Source organism: Schistocerca cancellata, chromosome 11 (assembly GCF_023864275.1).
Source record: "Schistocerca cancellata isolate TAMUIC-IGC-003103 chromosome 11, iqSchCanc2.1, whole genome shotgun sequence".
Classification (NCBI taxonomy): domain Eukaryota; kingdom Metazoa; phylum Arthropoda; class Insecta; order Orthoptera; family Acrididae; genus Schistocerca; species Schistocerca cancellata.
The window spans coordinates 49,376,313-49,395,279 of record NC_064636.1 but is presented as its reverse complement, the minus strand read 5'-3'; the positions used below and the strand labels follow the sequence as shown (position 1 = coordinate 49,395,279).

General features: G+C 45.3%; 1 protein-coding gene across 1 annotated transcript in view; it reads left to right on the top strand.

Annotated features, from left to right (window-relative positions):
* The window catches only part of LOC126108950 (mucin-5AC-like), a 329,782-nt gene that overhangs the window by 249,293 nt on the left and 61,522 nt on the right, over nt 1–18,967 (top strand). Inside the window, exons 9-10 of the mRNA XM_049914334.1 lie at nt 6,950–7,322; nt 14,797–15,098. Coding sequence (XP_049770291.1) covers nt 6,950–7,322; nt 14,797–15,098 — 675 coding nt within the window. The remainder of the gene's footprint in view (nt 1–6,949; nt 7,323–14,796; nt 15,099–18,967) is intronic.

The following is an 18,967-nucleotide window of genomic DNA, read 5'->3' as shown; positions in this document are numbered from 1 at the left end:
TTACGTCACCACCAGCACAAGATGCCTTTTCACCTGTTCCTTTGATTATCACTAATCTCTTCTCTTTCTCTCAATTTTTCATAGTTGGAAATATTTTTCGTATCATAGATAAATTAAGAGCATTTAATGCTTTAGCTCGATTAAGTGTTAGGACTTCATTATCGTTCACATGATACAATAATTACATCATTTTCACTTGAACTCATCTGTCTCCTCAGACACACTGCTATTTTACGAATAGCATTGTGTTTCCTGCTGAGACGTAAGGGACAAGTGCAGGTACAGATCTTCGCTCTTCGTTGCCACTACACGTCAGTATACTTTCCAATTCCAACTTCTGACATGTACTTCGAACTCAACTGCTCATACTCAAGTCATCGAGTGCTTAGTAGGCACGTGTGGAAACCACAACTGTGCTTCTACAAACTCATGTGTAACTTCTGACAAAGTGCTTGGTTTCCAGTTAGGTTTTCGTCCGTTGTCTATCAATAATGCTTTTACTCCTTCATAGAAGTCGTGACCCTCAGATGCATGAACAGTAAGTCTGTACTCCTTCTTCAGACAGTCCAATAAACTTTTGCCTTCTCCTTCTTCTAGTTGTTTTTTTGTAACTTTTAATGAAGTTGGAGACATATTATTTATGGTCTCTATTGTTTTCAGAGACCCCTCTGAATCTTCAACTCTTAATATTTCTACTATCTCCTCCACTGTTGGTGCTGAGAAGCAGGAATCTATTATTGACATGTATGGCGTAAGACTAAATTTAGATGTCTTTGATGTGCTGGATTTTGAAAACTTATTTAATACCTCCTCTACTGCATTCTGACTGCCTGGATACTTTAAAAGTGAATCCAGCAAGTCAACAAGTTTACCGGAATCACCGAAATGAGTTTGCAATGCATGCCTTCAAAACATCTAGTCCTTTCAGTCTATATCCTGTCAATGCGAGATACAAACCCAACTTACCACCTAATCGAGGAAGAAAGTAACTGCCACCCACATCGGGAAATAATCCAATTGCAGTTTCTGGCATTGCAAAAAGAGTTCTCTCTGTAACTACACGAAAGTGACCATGGACTGAAAGTCCCACGCCTCCACCCATGGTTATGCCATCTATAAATGCTACATAGGGTATATGATATGTGCCAATAAGAGAATTAAGTGTATATTCTTCACAAAAGAAGTCCCTTCTTAGGTTTGTACCTTTTGTACCAGCTTCAGTTAGAGCTCGTACAAGATGCCTTTTCACCTGTTTCTTTCATTATCACTAAGCTCTTCTCTTTCTCTCAATTTTTCATAGTTGAAAATATTTTTCGTATCATAGATAAATTAAGAGCATTTATGCTTTAGCTCGATTAAGTGTTATGACTTCATTATCGTTCACGTGATTCAATAATTACATCATTTTCACTTGAACTCATCTATCTTCTCAGACACACTGCTATTTCACGAATGGCATTGTGTTTCCTGCTGAGACGTAAGGGAAAAGTGCAGGTACAGATCTTCGCTCTTCGTTGCCACTACACGTCAGTATACTTTCCAATTCCAACTTCTGACATGTACTTCGGACTCAACTGCTCATACTCACGTCATCGAGCGCTTAGTAGGCACGCGTGGGAACCACTGCGCCATCCGGGACACAGCCTTACCGGAACTGTTCGTTCTACCTCAGCTCGCCTCACGGCCGATCCACACTCCCCCTTCGAGCGCCACCTATCTCCAGGCCCTGCCTACACTCCTGGAAATGGAAAAAAGAACACATTGACACCGGTGTGTCAGACCCACCATACTTGCTCCGGACACTGCGAGAGGGCTGTACAAGCAATGATCACACGCACGGCACAGCGGACACACCAGGAACCGCGGTGTTGGCCGTCAAAAGGCGCTAACTGCGCAGCATTTGTGCACCGCCGCCGTCAGTGTCAGCCAGTTTGCCGTGGCATACGGAGCTCCATCGCAGTCTTTAACACTGGTAGCATGCCGCGACAGCGTGGACGTGAACCGTATGTGCAGGTGACGGACTTTGAGCGAGGGCGTATAGTGGGCATGCGGGAGGCCGGGTGGACGTACCGCCGAATTGCTCAACACGTGGGGCGTGAGGTCTCCACAGTACATCGATGTTGTCGCCAGTGGTCGGCGGAAGGTGCACGTGCCCGTCGACCTGGGACCGGACCGCAGCGACGCACGGATGCACGCCAAGACCGTAGGATCCTACGCAGTGCCGTAGGGGACCGCACCGCCACTTCCCAGCAAATTAGGGACACTGTTGCTCCTCGGGTATCGGCGAGGACCATTCGCAACCGTCTCCATGAAGCTGGGCTACGGTCCCGCACACCGTTAGGCCGTCTTCCGCTCACGCCCCAACATCGTGCAGCCCGCCTCCAGTGGTGTCGCGACAGGCGTGAATGGAGGGACGAATGGAGACGTGTCGTCTTCAGCGATGAGAGTCGCTTCTGCCTTGGTGCCAATGATGGTCGTATGCGTGTTTGGCGCCGTGCAGGTGAGCGCCACAATCAGGACTGCATACGACCGAGGCACACAGGGCCAACACCCGGCATCATGGTGTGGGGAGCGATCTCCTACACTGGCCGTACACCACTGGTGATCGTCGAGGGGACACTGAATAGTGCACGGTACATCCAAACCGTCATCGAACCCATCGTTCTACCATTCCTAGACCGGCAAGGGAACTTGCTGTTCCAACAGGACAATGCACGTCCGCATGTATCCCGTGCCACCCAACGTGCTCTAGAAGGTGTAAGTCAACTACCCTGGCCAGCAAGATCTCCGGATCTGTCCCCCATTGAGCATGTTTGGGACTGGATGAAGCGTCGTCTCACGCGGTCTGCACGTCCAGCACGAACGCTGGTCCAACTGAGGCGCCAGGTGGAAATGGCATGGCAAGCCGTTCCACAGGACTACATCCAGCATCTCTACGATCGTCTCCAAGGGAGAATAGCAGCCTGCATTGCTGCGAAAGGTGGATATACACTGTACTAGTGCCGACATTGTGCATGCTCTGTTGCCTGTGTCTATGTGCCTGTGGTTCTGTCAGTGTGATCATGTGATGTATCTGACCCCAGGAATGTGTCAATAAAGTTTCCCCTTCCTGGGACAATGAATTCACGGTGTTCTTATTTCAATTTCCAGGAGTGTATTTCCGCCTTATTCGCTCTTCCGAGATTCCCACAGGAGGTCGGACGTATTCGTGCCGCTGCAGCGAAGAAGGTGGATTAATTGCCCAGCAACGCCTACCAAATTATATGAATGTGTGGTGTCTGTCTTTTGGACATGTCCTAAAGAACACACATTCATATAATTTCACACATTCATACAGACAGTCCTTTTTCCGTCGCTCTATTTACGAGTGTAACAGGAGAGGAAATAACAAGTAGTGGTACAGGGTGCCCGCTACAAACCCCTGATCCGACCCATCCTCTGTTGTGCCATTCCTGGATCTCCGCCCCCCCCCCCACCAAATATGGTTCAAATGGCTCTGAGCACTATGGGACTTAACTTCTGAGGTCATCAGTCCCCTAGAACTTAGAACTACTTAAACCTAACTAACCTAATGGCATCACACATACCCATGCTCGAGGCAGGATTCGAACCTGCGACCGTAGCGGTCGAGCGGTTCCAGACTGTAGCGCCTAGAACCGCTCGGCCACTCCGGCCTGCGCCTCCCCCCCCCCCCCCCCCCCGCCGCCCCGAATTCTGTAAGTCCTTCCAAAACTTCGAGCACCATGCACTCCATCGTGACTTCCGTACATGCCTCCTGTCCCCCACGCAGATCCTCTATGACCTGCTGCCTTTCCTCAATCTGCTCCTTTTCTTCAAACTTATCCCTCTTCACCTCCTGCCGACTTGATTCCCCCCACCCCCGTCCCCTGGTTGCTTCTCTCCTCTTCAACCTCAGAGCACTGCCGCGCATTCACCATTGTGTCCCACCTACCCTTCACCTCTACACTCTTCATCACCTGAGGTGGATTCTGTCAACTCCCCCTCCTGGATGACGCCCTCTCTCCCTCCATTTATCCCTCCTATCAACTCTGATCCACATCTCCCTCTCCCTCCCTCTGTGCTTTTCCCCGGCTCCCTCTTGCCCCCCTTCCATCCTGTTTCTTCCCCGCCTACCCACTCTTTTACTCCCTTCTCTCCCCCGAGTACTTTTGCATTCCCCCCCTCTGCCACCCGCACCCCTGCTTGCGTCCTTCCCGCCCCCTTGTTTATGTGTCCTCCCCCTCCATCAGCTACTCCCCCTTTTTTCCCTTTCCTCCCCTCTTTTTCCCCCATCATCTCTCTGGGTCCTCTCCCCCCCCCCCATCTGCCTAAGGGTGTGTGTGTCATCTTTGTCCCTACTCTTTAGTGCAGTGTTTAGTGCGTGTTAAGTGTTGTGCATCTTTTTTAAGTGCCAGAAACCAGACTGTCGCCGTGTTTTTTAATTGTCTGTCTGCTTACACCAACTCTTTGCATTTATATTTTTAGCTTCCACAACTTTCCGCCATTTTGCAGTTAAAAAGTCACTGTAGTCATCGCCTATTTGTACTGTGTGTTATTACGTTTTTAAATATTATGCAAGCTGAAGAGTGGCGCCATAACCTGCTGCCAGCCCGCCCCCCCCCCCTCCCTCTGTGGCGGGGGGGGGGAGGAATCGAAAGCCAATAAAGAAAAAAGAAAGATACCCTCCACCACAGTCACTTGCGAAGTGCCTATGTAGAAATAGATCTAGATTATGCCTGATTGGCATACCGATTCTGGACTGTATCACATTCGAACAGAAAATTCTTCGTCGGCCTTTATGGCACGTGCAGATACGTTATTAAGTTTGTAGGGATCTCTCAGAGCTCCCCGCCAGGTTAGCCGAGAGCACAAATGCGCTGCTTCCTGGACTCGGGTAGGCGCGCCGGCCCAAGATCGAATCCTCCCGCCGGATTAACGACGAGAGCCGGTGTGCCGGCCAGCCTGGATGTGGTTTTTAGGCGGTTTTCCACATCCCTCTAGGTGAATACCGGACTGTTTCCCACGCCCATGCCTCAGTTACACGACTCACAGACATTTGAAACACATCCGCCCTTTTCCACGATTTAGACTAGACGCAGACAGATGGGGTAGTCTGATTCCGTCCCGAGGGGGTACGGGGTGGCGGCACGAAGGGTATCCAGCCACCCCTTCAAATTAACGAGCGAACGCCGATTTAACCACGCCAGCCCCACGTACAATGCGGGACAAAGGCGCAAGAGATGGATAGATAGACGTCCAGACACTCTGTGACCAAAATGGTACTGAAACAGAGGATGACAGACTAAAGGCCGAGATACTAAATGTCTTTCTCCAGAGCTGTTTCACGGGGGAGGACTGCACTGTGGTTCCTTCTCTGGATTGTCGCTCGGATGACACAACGGTAGATGTCGAAATGGATGACAGAGGGGCGGAAAAACGATTAAAATGGCTCAAAAGAGGGAAGGCCGCTGGACCTGGGTGGATACCAATTCGATTTTGCACGGAGTGCGCACAAGGAACTTGGCCCCCTATTTGCAGCGGTCTGACCTATAACTGTGGCGTTGATGAGTTGTGGAATTTTGGAGCACGTGTTGTGTTCAAGTATAATGACTTTTCTGCAGACTAGAAATCTACTCTGTAGGAATCGGCATGGGTTTAAAAAGAAGATCGTGTGAAATCCAGGTCGCGCTATTAGTCCACGAGACTCAGAGGGCCATAGACACCGGTTCGGAGGTAGATGCCGTGTTTCTTGACTTCCGCAAGGCGTTTGATACAGTTTCCCACAGTCGTTTAATGAACAAATTAAGAGCATATGGACTATCAGACCGATTGTGTGATTGGATTGAAGAGTTCGTAGATAACAGAAAGCAGCATGTCATTCCCAATGGAGAGAAGTCTTCCGAAGTAAGAGTGATTTCAGGTGTGTCGCAGGGGAGTGTCGTAGGACCGTTGCTGTCCACAATGTATATGAATGACCTTGTGGATAACATCGGAAGTTCACTGAGGCTTTTTGCGGAAGATGCTGTAATATATCGAGAGATTGTAACAATGGGAAATTGTACTGAAATACGGGAGGATCTGCAACGAATTGACGCATGGTGCAGGGAATGGCAATTGAATCGCAATGTGGGGAAGTGTAATGTGCTGATAATACATAGAAAGATAGATCCCTTATGATTTAGCTACAAAATAGCAGGTCAGCAACTGGAAGCAGTTAATTCCATAAATTATCTGGGAGTACGCATTAGGAGTGATTTAAAATGCAATGATCATATAAGTTGATCGTCGGTAAAGCAGATGCCAGACTGAGATTCATTGGAAGAATGCTAAGGAAATGCAATCCGAAAACAAAGGAATTAGGTTACAGTATACTTGTTCGCCCACTGCTCGAATACTGCTCACCAGTTTGGGATCTGTACCAGATAGGATTGATAGAAGAGATAGAGAAGATCCGACGGAGAGCAGCGCACTTCGCTACAGGATCATTTAGTAATCGCCAAAGCATTACGGAGATGATAGATAAACTCCAGTGGAAGACTCTACAAGAGAGACGCTCAGTAGCTCGGTGCGGGCTTTTGTTGAAGTTTCGAGAACATACCTACATCGAGGAGTCGAGCATTATATTGCTGCCTCCTACGTAATATCTGGCGAAGAGACCGTGAGGATAAAATCAGAGAGATTAGAGCCCACACAGAGGCATACTGACAATCTTTCTTTCCACGAACAATACGAGACCGGAATAGAAGGGAGAACCGATAGAGGTACTCAAGGCACCCTCTGCCACTCACCGTCGGCTGGCTCGAGGAGTGTGGATGTAGATGTAGATGTAGATAGATAGGGATCTGTCAGAGCAGAGGACCAACTCGCACTTGTCCGGTTTTAGTGAGTAGGTGTATCTGTGACCAAACAACCGTACTGGAAGTGACTTGGGCATGGTGACGCATTGCAGGAGGGACAGCTTCGCGGTGTCGCGAGGCGGGCGCCCGCGGCCCGCGTCGGAGGAGGAGGAGGAGGAGGCGGAGGAGGAGGCGGAGCAGCCGGGCAGCGCGGAGGCCTACCAGGAGCGGCGCGCCACCACGGAGGGCTGGGCGGCGGCGACCGGCGCCGGCGGCTGGAACACGGCGTCGACGGCGGCGCCGCCCACCGACGCCACGACGGAGCAGGAGGCGGCCGGGCTGACGGCGGCGGCGGGCGACCAGGCCGCGCTCCAGCTGTACGCCGTGCTGCGCCAGGCCGAGGGCGTGCGCGACAACTCGGTGCTCGACGACCTGGAGGACGAGCTCGCCGGCGCCACCGACGGCTACCTGGCCGGCGTCGACGAGGTGCGTGCGCTAGCCACAGCAGAACTCGGTGACCGCGACGTAGAGGGTTTCAGCCGGTGTGCCTGCTGCGCAATACAGGGCGTTTCACAACTCGACAAGGAGCTGTAAACCTCACAGGGCGTTTCACAAGTCCCTCCTAAACGTAAAAACGAAATACACAGTGTTTTGTAAGTAACATATTCCAATGCACCAAATGTATAATCAACGCTACAGATTTCGCAACAGATCAACACAGAGCTGTAAACAGTAAGGGTGTGTCACAATTTACACCTAAACGTATCATAGCAATACAGGGTGTTTTGTAAGTAACTTAATTCACAATTCGTACTGCATTGTATGCAATACAGGACGTTTCACAAGTCAATACGCAGCGGTAAAAAAAATACAGGGTGTTTTGTAAGTAACTTAATTCACAATTCGTACAGCATTGTATGCAATACAGGACGTTTCACAAGTCAATACGCAGTGGTAAAAAAAATACAGGGTGTTTTGTAAGTACTACCATTCAATGCAAAAATTGTGTACTCAATGCTATGAAGAGCATAACAGGTCCACACAGATCTGTAAAAAGTACAGCGTGTATCACAATTTGCACCTAAACTCATCACAGCAATACAGGGTGTTTTATAAGTAATTTAATTCACTGTATGTATTCATTTGTGTAGGATACTGGGTGTTTCACTAGTCAAAACGCAGAGGTAAAAAATACAGGGTGTTTCATACATCTCACCTAAACTTAAAAATATAGTAAAAGGTGTTCTGTAAGTAATATCATTCACTGCAACATATGTATACTCAACACTATGGACTGCTTAACAGGGAAACATAGAGGTATAAACAGTACAGGGTGTGTCACAATTTACACCTAAACTAATGATGGCAATACAGGGTGTTATGTGCCGGCCGGCATGGCCGTGCGGTTCTCGGCGCTACAGTCTGCAACCGAGCGACCGCTACAGTCGCAGGTTCCAATTCTGCCTCGGGCATGGCTGTGTGTGATGTCCTTAGGTTAGTTAGGTTTAATTAGTTCGAAGTTCTAATCGACTGATGACCTCAGACGTTAAGTCCCATAGTGCTCAGAGCCATTTGAACAATTTGAACTGGGGTGTTTTGTAAGTAATTTAATTCACTGTATACACTCCATTGTATACAACACATGACATTTCGGAAGTTAATACATAGTAGTAAACATTACAGGCTGTTTCATACGTTTCACCTAAACTTAAAAGTACAGCACAGGGTGTTTTGTAAGTAATATTATTCAGTACAGCAAATCCATACTCGACGCTAAAAAATGCGCAACAGGTCAACACAGAGCTGTAAACAGTACAGGCTGTGTCACAATTTACACCTAAACTTATCATAGCAATACAGGGTGTTTTGTAAGTAACTTATTTCACAATTCGTACTGCATTGTATGCAATACAGGACGTTTTACAAGTCAATACGAAGTGGTAAAAAATACAGGGTGTTTTGTAAGTACTACCATTCAATTCACCAATGAAGTGTGTAACAGGTCCACACAGATCTGTAAATAGTACAGGGTGTGTCACAATTTGCACCTAAACTTATCACAGCAATACAGGGTGTTTTATAAGTAATTTAATTCACTGTAAGTACCCAATTGTATAGAATACAGGATGTTTCACTAGTCCATACGCAGTCTTAAACAATACAGGGTTTTTCATACATCTCACCTAAACTCTAAAGTACACTAAAGGGCGTTTTGTAACTAGTATCATTCAGTGTCTCAATTGTATACTCAATACTATAGAGTTCTTAACAGATCAACACAGAACTCTAAACAGTACAGGGTGTGTCTCAATTTACACCTAAACTTATCATAGCAATACGAAGTGTTTTGTAACTAACTTAATTCGCCATTCGTACTGCATTGTGTGCAATACAGGACGTTTCACAAGTCAATATGCAGTAGTAAAAAATACAGGGTGTTTCATACATCTCAAGGGTGTTTTGTAAAAAATCCCATTCAATGCACTAAATGTATACTCAACGCTTTTAAGTGCATAACAGGTCCACACAGATCTGTAAATAGTACAGGGTGTGTCACAATTCATACCTAAACTTATCACAGCAATCCAGGGCATTTTTTAAGTAATTTAATTCACTGTATGTACCCAATTGTATAGGATACAGGATGTTTCACAAGTTAATTCTCAGTGGTAAACAATACAGTGTGTTTCATTCATCTCACCTAAACTTAAAAGTACCGTACAGGGTGTTTTGTAACTAGTATCATTCAGTTTTGTATCTGTATACTCAATACTATAGGGTTCTTTACAGGTCAACACAGAGCTGTAAACAGTACTGGGTGTGTCACAGTTCAAACCTTAACATATGATATCAATACAGGGTGTTTTGTAAGTAATTTGATTCATCATACGTACTGCATTGAATGCAATACAGGATGTTTCACAAGTCAATACGCAGTGGTAAAAATTCAGAATGTTTCATACATCTCAAAGGTGTTTTGTAAGTAATACCATTCAATGCATCAAATCTACACTCAACGCTATGAAGTACATATCAGGTCAACACAGATCTGTAAATAGTACAGGGTTTGTCACAATTCACACCTAAACGTATCACAGCAATACAGGGTGTTTTTTAAGTAATTTAATTCACTGTATGTACCCAATTGTATAGGATACAGGATGTTTCCAAGTCAATACGCAGTAGTAAACAATCAGGGTGTTTCATACATCTCACCTAAACTTAAAAGTACAGTACAGGGGGTTTTCTAAGTAATATCAGTCAGTGTCTCACCTGTATACTCAATACTATAGAGTTCTTAACAGGTCAACACAGAACTGTAAACTGTACAGGGTGTGTCGCAATTTACACCTAAACTCATATTGGCAATACAGGGTGTTTTGTAAGTAATTTAATTCACTCTATGCGCTGCATTGTATACAACACACGGCATTTCATAAATCAATACACAGTAGGAAACATTCCATGGTTTTTCATACATTTCACCTAAACTTAAAATACAGTACAGGGTGTTTTGTAACTAATATGATTCAGTGTCTCAACTGTATACTCAAGACGATAGGCTGCTTAACAGGTCAACACAGAACTGTAAACAGTACAGGCTGAGTCACAATTCACCTCTAAACTTATGATTGCAATACAGGGTGTTTTGTAAGTAATTTAACACTCTGTACATACTACATTATATTCAATACAGGGCATTTCACAAGTCAATACGCAGTGGTAAAAAATACCGGGTGTATATTACATCTCAAGGGTGTTTTGTAAAAAATCCCATTCAATGCACCAAATGTATACTCAACGCTTTTAAGTGCATAACAGGTCCACACAAATCTGTAATTAGTACAGGGTGTGTCACAATTCATACCTAAACTTATCACAGCAATACAGGGTGTTTTTTAGGTAATTTAATTCACTGTATGTGTCCAATTGTATAGGATACAGGTTGTTTCACAAGTTAATTCTCAGTGGTAAACAATACAGGGTGTTTCATTCATCTCACCTAAACTTAAAAGTACAGTACAGGGTGTTTTGTAACTAGTATCATTCAGTTTTGTATCTGTATACTCAATACTATAGGGTTCTTTACAGGTCAACACAGTGCTGTAAACAGTACTGGGTGTGTCACAGTTCAAACCTTAACTTATGATATCAATGCAGGGTGTTTTGTAAGTAATTTGATTCATCATACGTACTGCATTGAATGCAATACAGGATGTTTCACAAGTCAATACGCAGTGGTAAAAAATACAGAATGTTTCATACATCTCAAGGGTGTTTTGTAAGTAATACCATTCAATGCACCAAATCTATACTCAACGCAATGAAGTACATATAAGGTCAACACTGATCTGTAAATAGTAGAGGGTTTGTCACAATTCACATCTAAACGTATCACAGCAATACAGGGTGTTTTTGAAGTAATTTAATTCATTGTATGTACCCAATTGTATAGGATACAGGATGTTTCACAAGTCAATACACAGTTGTAAACAATCAGGGTGTTTCATACATCTCACCTAAACTTAAAAGTACAGTACAGGGTGTTTTGTAACTAGTATCTTTCAGTGTCTCAACTGTACACTCAATACTATAGAGTTCTTAACAGGTGAACACAGAACTGTAAACTTTACAGTGTGTGTCACAATTCACACCTAAACTTATGATATCAATACAGGGTGTTTTGTAAGTAATTTAATTCACCATACATCATGCATTGTATGCAATACACGATGTTTCACAAGTCAATACGCAGTGGTAAAAAAATACATGGTGTTTCATACATCTCACCTAAACTTCAAAGTATAGTACAAGGTGTTTTGTAAGTAATATCATTCACTGCATCATATGCATACTCAACACTATAGAGTGCTTAACAGGTAAACACAGAGCTATAAACAGTACAGGGTGTGTCACAATTTACACCTAAACTTTTGATGGCAATACAGGGTGTTTTGTAAGTAATTAAATTCACTGCACATATTGAATTGTATACAATACAGGGCATTTCACAAGTCAGTACACAGTGGTAAACATTATGGGGTGTTTCATACATCTCACCTGACCCTCAAAGTACTGTGCTGGGTGTTATGTAAGTAACATCATTCAGTGCACCAAATGCATACTCAGGACTATAGAGTGCTTAACAGGTCAACACAGAGCTGCAATCAGAACAGGGTGCGTCACAATTCACATCTAAACTTATGATAGCAATACAGCGTGTTTTCTAAGTAATTTAATACTCTGTATCTACTCCTCAGTGAATAGTTCAGAGCTCAACACAACACAACTCAAAGTAGTAAACATTTCGGGCTGTTTCACAAGCCCCACATAACAAACCACAATATATGGTGTTTTGTAAGTAATTTCATTCAGTGCACCAACTCAATAATCAACACTACATAGTGGTGAGAAATGCAACACACTGTTGTAAACAGCAGTTGATGTGTCACAATTCACACCTAAAATTATGAGAGGAATACAGAGTGTTTTCTGGTAATTTATTTATTTCACTGCACGTGTTGCATAGTGGGCAGAACAGGTCGATTGACAAGTCAGTGCAGAGCTTCAAAAAGTACAGGCTGTTTCACAAGTTCCACCTGGTTTAAGTATGCAATACCAGGTGTCTTGTAAGCAAATTCATTCAGTCCACCAACTGAATAACTAACTGTAAGGGTTTCTTAACAAGACAACACAGCTTCATAAACAGTACCGGCTATTCCAAATTCACACCTAAAATTATCAGAGCAATAGAGTGCGTCTTGTAAGTAGCTTAATTTACTGCACCTACTGCATAGTGGTCAGAACTGGGCGTTTCACTAGACAACACACTGCAGTAAACATTACAGAGTGTTTTATACGTCTCACCTAAAACTTGAAGTGCAGTACAGGGTGTTTTTAAGTAATATCATTCACTACATGTATATCGAATGGTACAGGGTGCTTAGCAAGTCAATGTAGAATTGCAAATAGTACACAGTGTGTCACAGTTCACACCTAAATTTGAGAGAGCAATGCAGGGATTTTTGTAAGTAATGTAATTCACTGTACCTACCAAAGAGTGGACAGTGCAGGGCTGTTTACAAGTCAGTGCGGAGCTGTTAACATAACAGAACGTTTCACAAATCGCAAGTGCGATACAGGCTATTTGTAAGAAATATCATTCAGTGCACCAAAAGTATAAACTGCGCTACAGAGTGGTTAACAAGTCGACATTGAAATATAAACTGTGGAGGATGTGTCACAATTAAGTAATTTAATTCACTGTACCTATTGCATTGTGGACAATACAAGGCGATTTTGAAACTAACACAGCCCAGTAAATTTTCCAGGGTGTTTCAAGAGTCCCACCTAAATATGAAAGTGTGGTACTGGTGTTTTGTAAGTAATTTCAATGAGTGCATCAACTGCATAATCAACACTAAAGAGTGCTTAACAAGCCAACCCATAGTTGTAAACAGTACAGGATGTTTCACAATTCACACCTAAACTACTACAGCAATACACGGTGCTTTGTAAAAGTAATCTAATTCAAAAAATGGTTCAAATGGCTCTGAGTACTATGGGACTTAACTGCTGAGGTCATCAGTCCCCTAGAACTTAGAACTAATTAAACCTAACTAACCTAAGGACATCACACATATCCATGCCCGAGGCAGGATTCGAACCTGCGACTGTAGTGGTCGCTCGGTTGCAGACTGTAGCGCCTAGAACCGCTCAGCCACCTTGGCCAGCTAATCTAATTCACTGTATGTACTGCACTGTGGTTAATGCTGGGCATTTGACAAGTCAGCACAGTGCTACAAACATCACAGGGTGTTTCACAAATTTCACCTAAACTGAAAAGAGCAGTATAGCATTTTTGTACGTAATTTCATTCAGCACACCAACTGAATATTCAACACTATAGAGCGCTTAACAGATCAACACAGAACTGTAAAAGTATGGGGTGTCGCAGTTCACACGTAAACTTATGAGAGCTATACAGGGTGTTTTTGTAAGTAAATTATTTTGCTGTCCCTGCTGCATTGTGGTATCTTTAGGGGCCTGAAGATGGCATTATTGAGATACCGGAACTGGTTGTATAAATAAAATAACTTCTTAAAACACACAGATTTTTGGCGTTTTGGTAAAGTATACAGGTGGTTTCCAGAATGAGATTTTCACTCTGCAACGGAGTGTTGGTAGAGCTCAGTTGGTAGAGCACTTGCCCACGAAAGGCAAAGGTCCCGAGTTCGAGTCTCGGTCCGGCACACAGTTTTAATCTGCCAGGAAGTTTCATATCAGAGCACACTCCGCTGTAGAGTGAAAATCTCATTCTGGAAACATCCCCCAGGCTGTGGCTAAGCCATGTCTCCGCAGTATCCTTTCTTTCAGGAGTGCTAGACGTGCAAGGTTCGCAGGAGAGCTTGTGTTAAGTTTGGAAGGTAGGAGACGAGGTACTGGCAGATGTAAAGCTGTGAGGACGGGGCGTGAGTCGTGCTTGGGTAGCTCAGATGGTAGAGCACTTGCCCGCGAAAGGCAAAGGTCCCGAGTTCGAGTCTCGATCCGGCACACAGTTTTAATCTGCCAGGTAGTTTTATACAGTTGGTGTTACACGTTACCACTGTGATCGGTCCTGGAGGGTTGGTGTCTTATTTTTCGCTCGCTGTCGGCCCGCATCTCGTGGTCGTGCGGTAGCGTTCTCGCTTCCCACGCCCGGGTTCCCGGGTTCGATTCCCGGCGGGGTCAGGGATTTTCTCTGCCTCGTGATGGCTGGGTGTTGTGTGCTGTCCTTAGGTTAGTTAGGTTTAAGTAGTTCTAAGTTCTAGGGGACTGATGACCATAGCTGTTAAGTCCCATAGTGCTCAGAGCCCTCGTTCGCTGTCGTCGGTATGTGTGCAATACAGTCATAGTCCTCATTTAGACGTGGAGAAGCTATCACACTAGACAGTTCTGACGCAACGACTGTTGCCCACAGATCCTGACGACCACGGAGGAGGAACCCGCGCCGGCCCCCACATCGCCGAGCACCACCACCACGACCACGACCACCACGACAACCACGACCACGACTCCGGCCCCGACGACCACGACGACGACGACGACGACAGAGGCGCCGGCCCCGGCCGGTGGCAGGCGACGTGTGCGCCCCAAGCCCGGGGGCAGGTTCCGCGGGGGCGGCGCCACCTCCGCCTCGACGACCACGACCACGACCACAGAGGCCGCACCCGAGAGCAGCACGCGCGCCAGGAGCCGCTTCGGCAATGGAGCCGCCTCCAGGTGAGTCTGACCACCTAACGCAGGGGCGGGCAAACGTTGCACGCGGCTCATGAGCAGACGGCGCTGCACGTATGCTGCTCGCGTGGAATCGTCGACAGGGGCAGTGACGACAGCCGGCAGGTTGCGGCAGTGTAATGCCAGGCTAAGCTGCGGACGTTGATGCGTAGCGACCAGTACGTAGTGAACTTTGCATTTCAAGAACCGGAAAATGCAGAGTGAATCAAGGAAACGGAGAAGTGGAGATTTGCTATCTTTCAAAAAGTAATGGGAGAATCATTTTTTCTTTGTGCAAAAACGAGAAAATTCGAAATGTATAATATGTGACAGTATTCTCGCTGATCAGCGGAAGTTTAATATTGAACGCCATTATAATAAATTTCGATATGTTCCCGTACTTAGTGGAATAAAAGAGGAATTTCTCAAGCGATTTGGGGATACATCATACTTATCCCAAGTTTTTGAATAGTTCTCGAGACAATTTGCTGTTTCTGTAGATGATATTCATCCCAGTTTGCAAATGGAATTAATAGATCTGCACTGTAGATTCTACAGCATAATTCTCGTCTGAGAGACAAGTTCCTTTTGGCAAGACGTGTAATAGATTTTTGTCACGACTTTCCACAGCGAGAGTTTCCTCGTCTCCATCGTGAAGCCGCGAAGACAATGTCAATGTTTGGCTGGGCATACGTTTGTGAGAGACTTTTTCTGTTATGAAAATTAATAGGTCTCGGTTAAGAGCAAACATCAGTAATGAAAATTTATGTAACTGTTTGCGTTTGCCTGTATGTAGGAATTCTGTTCCAGACATTAAATGTATTGTAAACTCCACCTGTGATAATTAAATAAAACGTATCGTAGGTAATAGGTACTCTTTCAAACCATGTCCATTATAATTATCCGGGCTGTTATGCCGTGGTCGGTTGATGAATTCTGTGTCGATTCCTAACGTTTCGTCTCCGACTGCGGGAAACATCTTCAAGGGGGTCCGTAGCTCGATGGAAGGTCCAACACACCCACTGGCTCGCTACTGACTGCCGCTAAATTCCGTGTCCGCGCGCTCCCGCGCCGCGGCGTGACGTCACGTGTTTTGAAAACGTCAGTGCAATTGGCCGCTGTCCGTCGCCGTCGATCGCCGTTGCCATCACCCAGTAGTGGGCGGGTGGTACACATCTTCTTCAACACCGGCATCCATATACCGTTTAATTTCACGCCCTCCTCCTTTCGGTTGAAATTATTTGGGTGTTTAGCGATTTCGATTGCCTCCCTGTAGAGCCTTTCGTAATATCCGCTCGTGGCCGCTAGTACTTGCGTCTCCTCGAAACGAATATTGTGGTTCCCTGGCTGGAAAACATGCTCCGCAACAGCTGATCGTTCCGTTTCTCCTCTTCTACAATTTCCCTTGTGCTCTTCCAAACGTTTAGAAACAGTTCTTTTAGTGGTACCCGCATAAACATCACCACAGCTGCATGGGATCCTATACACTCCAGATTTTTCCAATGGTTTGCGAGCGTACTTGGCAGGCCTAAGGTATTCCTGTATCTTCCTCGTGGGCTTGTAAATTACGGTAATATTCCGCTTCGTCAAGATCCTCCCTATTCTTTCCGTTACATTTTTAACAAACGGCAGGAAAACCTTAGATTTTGCAGTAGCCTGTACGTCAGTATGATTTCTGCGTGGCTGCCTCAACGCACGTTTTATTTCGGCGGACGAATATCCGTTCTTCGTTAGTGCATTGTGGAGATGTTCCATGTCAGCGTCGAGCAACTCAGGTTCACAAATATTTCTAGCTCTGTCAGCTAACCTCTTGATAACACCCCGCTTCTGTTGTGGGTGGTGGTTCGAATCCCGGTGCAAATAACGGTCCGTGTGCGTGGGTTTGCGGTACACTGAGTGGCCCAAACTACCATTTTCGTCTCTAAAAACAAGCACATCGAGGAAATGTAGTTTGCCGTCTACTTCCTCCTCCATTGTAAACTGAATTCTCGAGTTTATACTATTCAGGTGTTCGTGGAACCGGCTTAGTTCCTCCCTACCATGTCTCCACAACACAAACGTGTCATCCACGTATCGGAACCATACATTTGGTTTCTTGCTGGCAGTACCTAAGGCCTGTTCTTCGAATTTCTCCATAAAGAAGTTTGCAATTACGGGACTTAGGGGGCTTCCCATAGCCACGCCATCATAAAACTGTTCATTCCACTTGAAGTATGTGGTCGTCAAACAACACTTAAACAGCTCTAACTCTTTCAAACCACAATTTCTTTCAAGCACTCCTACTAACCTTATTCCTTCATTCAATAAAACAGTCCAGGAAACAAAACGCATTACAGAGGAAGAAACGGAGAGACGGTATGGTGGGGAGTGAAGCGGGTGGCCAGCTTGCCCCTGTGTGAGCGCAGAACACCTGTTAACCGCACCCGAGCAAGTGCACCGCACACGTGCAGAATTCCTGCCCGCCCCTGACCTAACGTGTCCCCCTTGCCACCCACCTGCACTTACGTCTACAGCAGAGGGACAGCGATACGGCCGTATACAGATGCCGGTAGTATAGTGTACACGAGGCAATAAAGAAGGGCAGTGCATTGGTGGAGCAGTCATTTGTACGCAGATGATTCATGTGAAATTGTACAAACTCTAGGGATTGATCATCATCATCATCATCATTTAAGACTGATTATGCCTTTCAGCGTTCAGTCCGGAGCATAGCCCCCCTTATACAGTTCCTCCATGATCCCCTATTCAGTGCTAACATTGGTGCCTCTTCTGATGTTAAACCTATTACTTCAAAATCATTCTTAACCGCATCCAGGTACCTTCTCCTCGGTCCGCCCCGACTCCTCCTACCCTCTACTGCTGAACCCATGAGTCTCTTGGGTAACCTTGCTTCTCCCATGCGTGTAACATGATCCCACCATCTAAGCCTGTTCGCCCTGACTGCTACATCTATAGAGTTCATTCCCAGTTTTTCTTTGATTTCCTCATTGTGCACACCCTCCTGCCATTGTTCCCATCTACTGGTACCTGCAATCATCCTAGCTACTTTCATATCCGTAACCTCAACCTTGTTGATAAGGTAACCTGAACCCACCCAGCTTTCGCTCCCATACAACAAAGTTGGTCGAAAGATTGAACGGTGCACAGACAACTTAGTCTTGGCACTGACTTCCTTCTTGCAGAAGAGAGTAGATCGTAGCTGAGCGCTCACTGCATTAGCTTTGCTACACCTCGCTTCCAGTTCATTCACTATGTTGCCATCCTGTGAGAATATGCATCCTAAGTACTTGAAACCGTCCACCTGTTCTAACTTTGTTCCTCCTATTTGGCACTCAATCCGTTTATATTTCTTTCCCACTGACATTACTTTCGTTTTGGAGATGCTAATCTTCATACCACAGTCCTTACATTTCTGATCTAGCTCTGAAATATTACTTTGCAAACTTTCAATCGAATCTGCCATCACAACTAAGTCATCCGCATATGCGAGACTGCTTATTTTGTGTTCACATATCTTAATCTCACCCAGCCAGTCTATTGTTTTCAACATATGATCCATAAATAATATGAACAACAGTGGAGACAGGTTGCAGCCTTGTCTTACCCCTGAAACTACTCTGAACCTTGAACTCAATTTACCGTCAACTCTAACTGCTGCCTGACTATCCATGTAAAGACCTTTAATTGCTTGCAAAAGTTTTCCTCCTATTCCATAATCTTGTAGAACAGACAATAACTTCCTCCTAGGAACCCGGTCATATGCCTTTTCTAGATCTATAAAGCATAGATACAATTCCCTGTTCCACTCATAACACTTCTCCATTATTTGTCGTAAGCTAAAGATCTGGTCCTGACAACCTCTAAGAGGCCTAAAC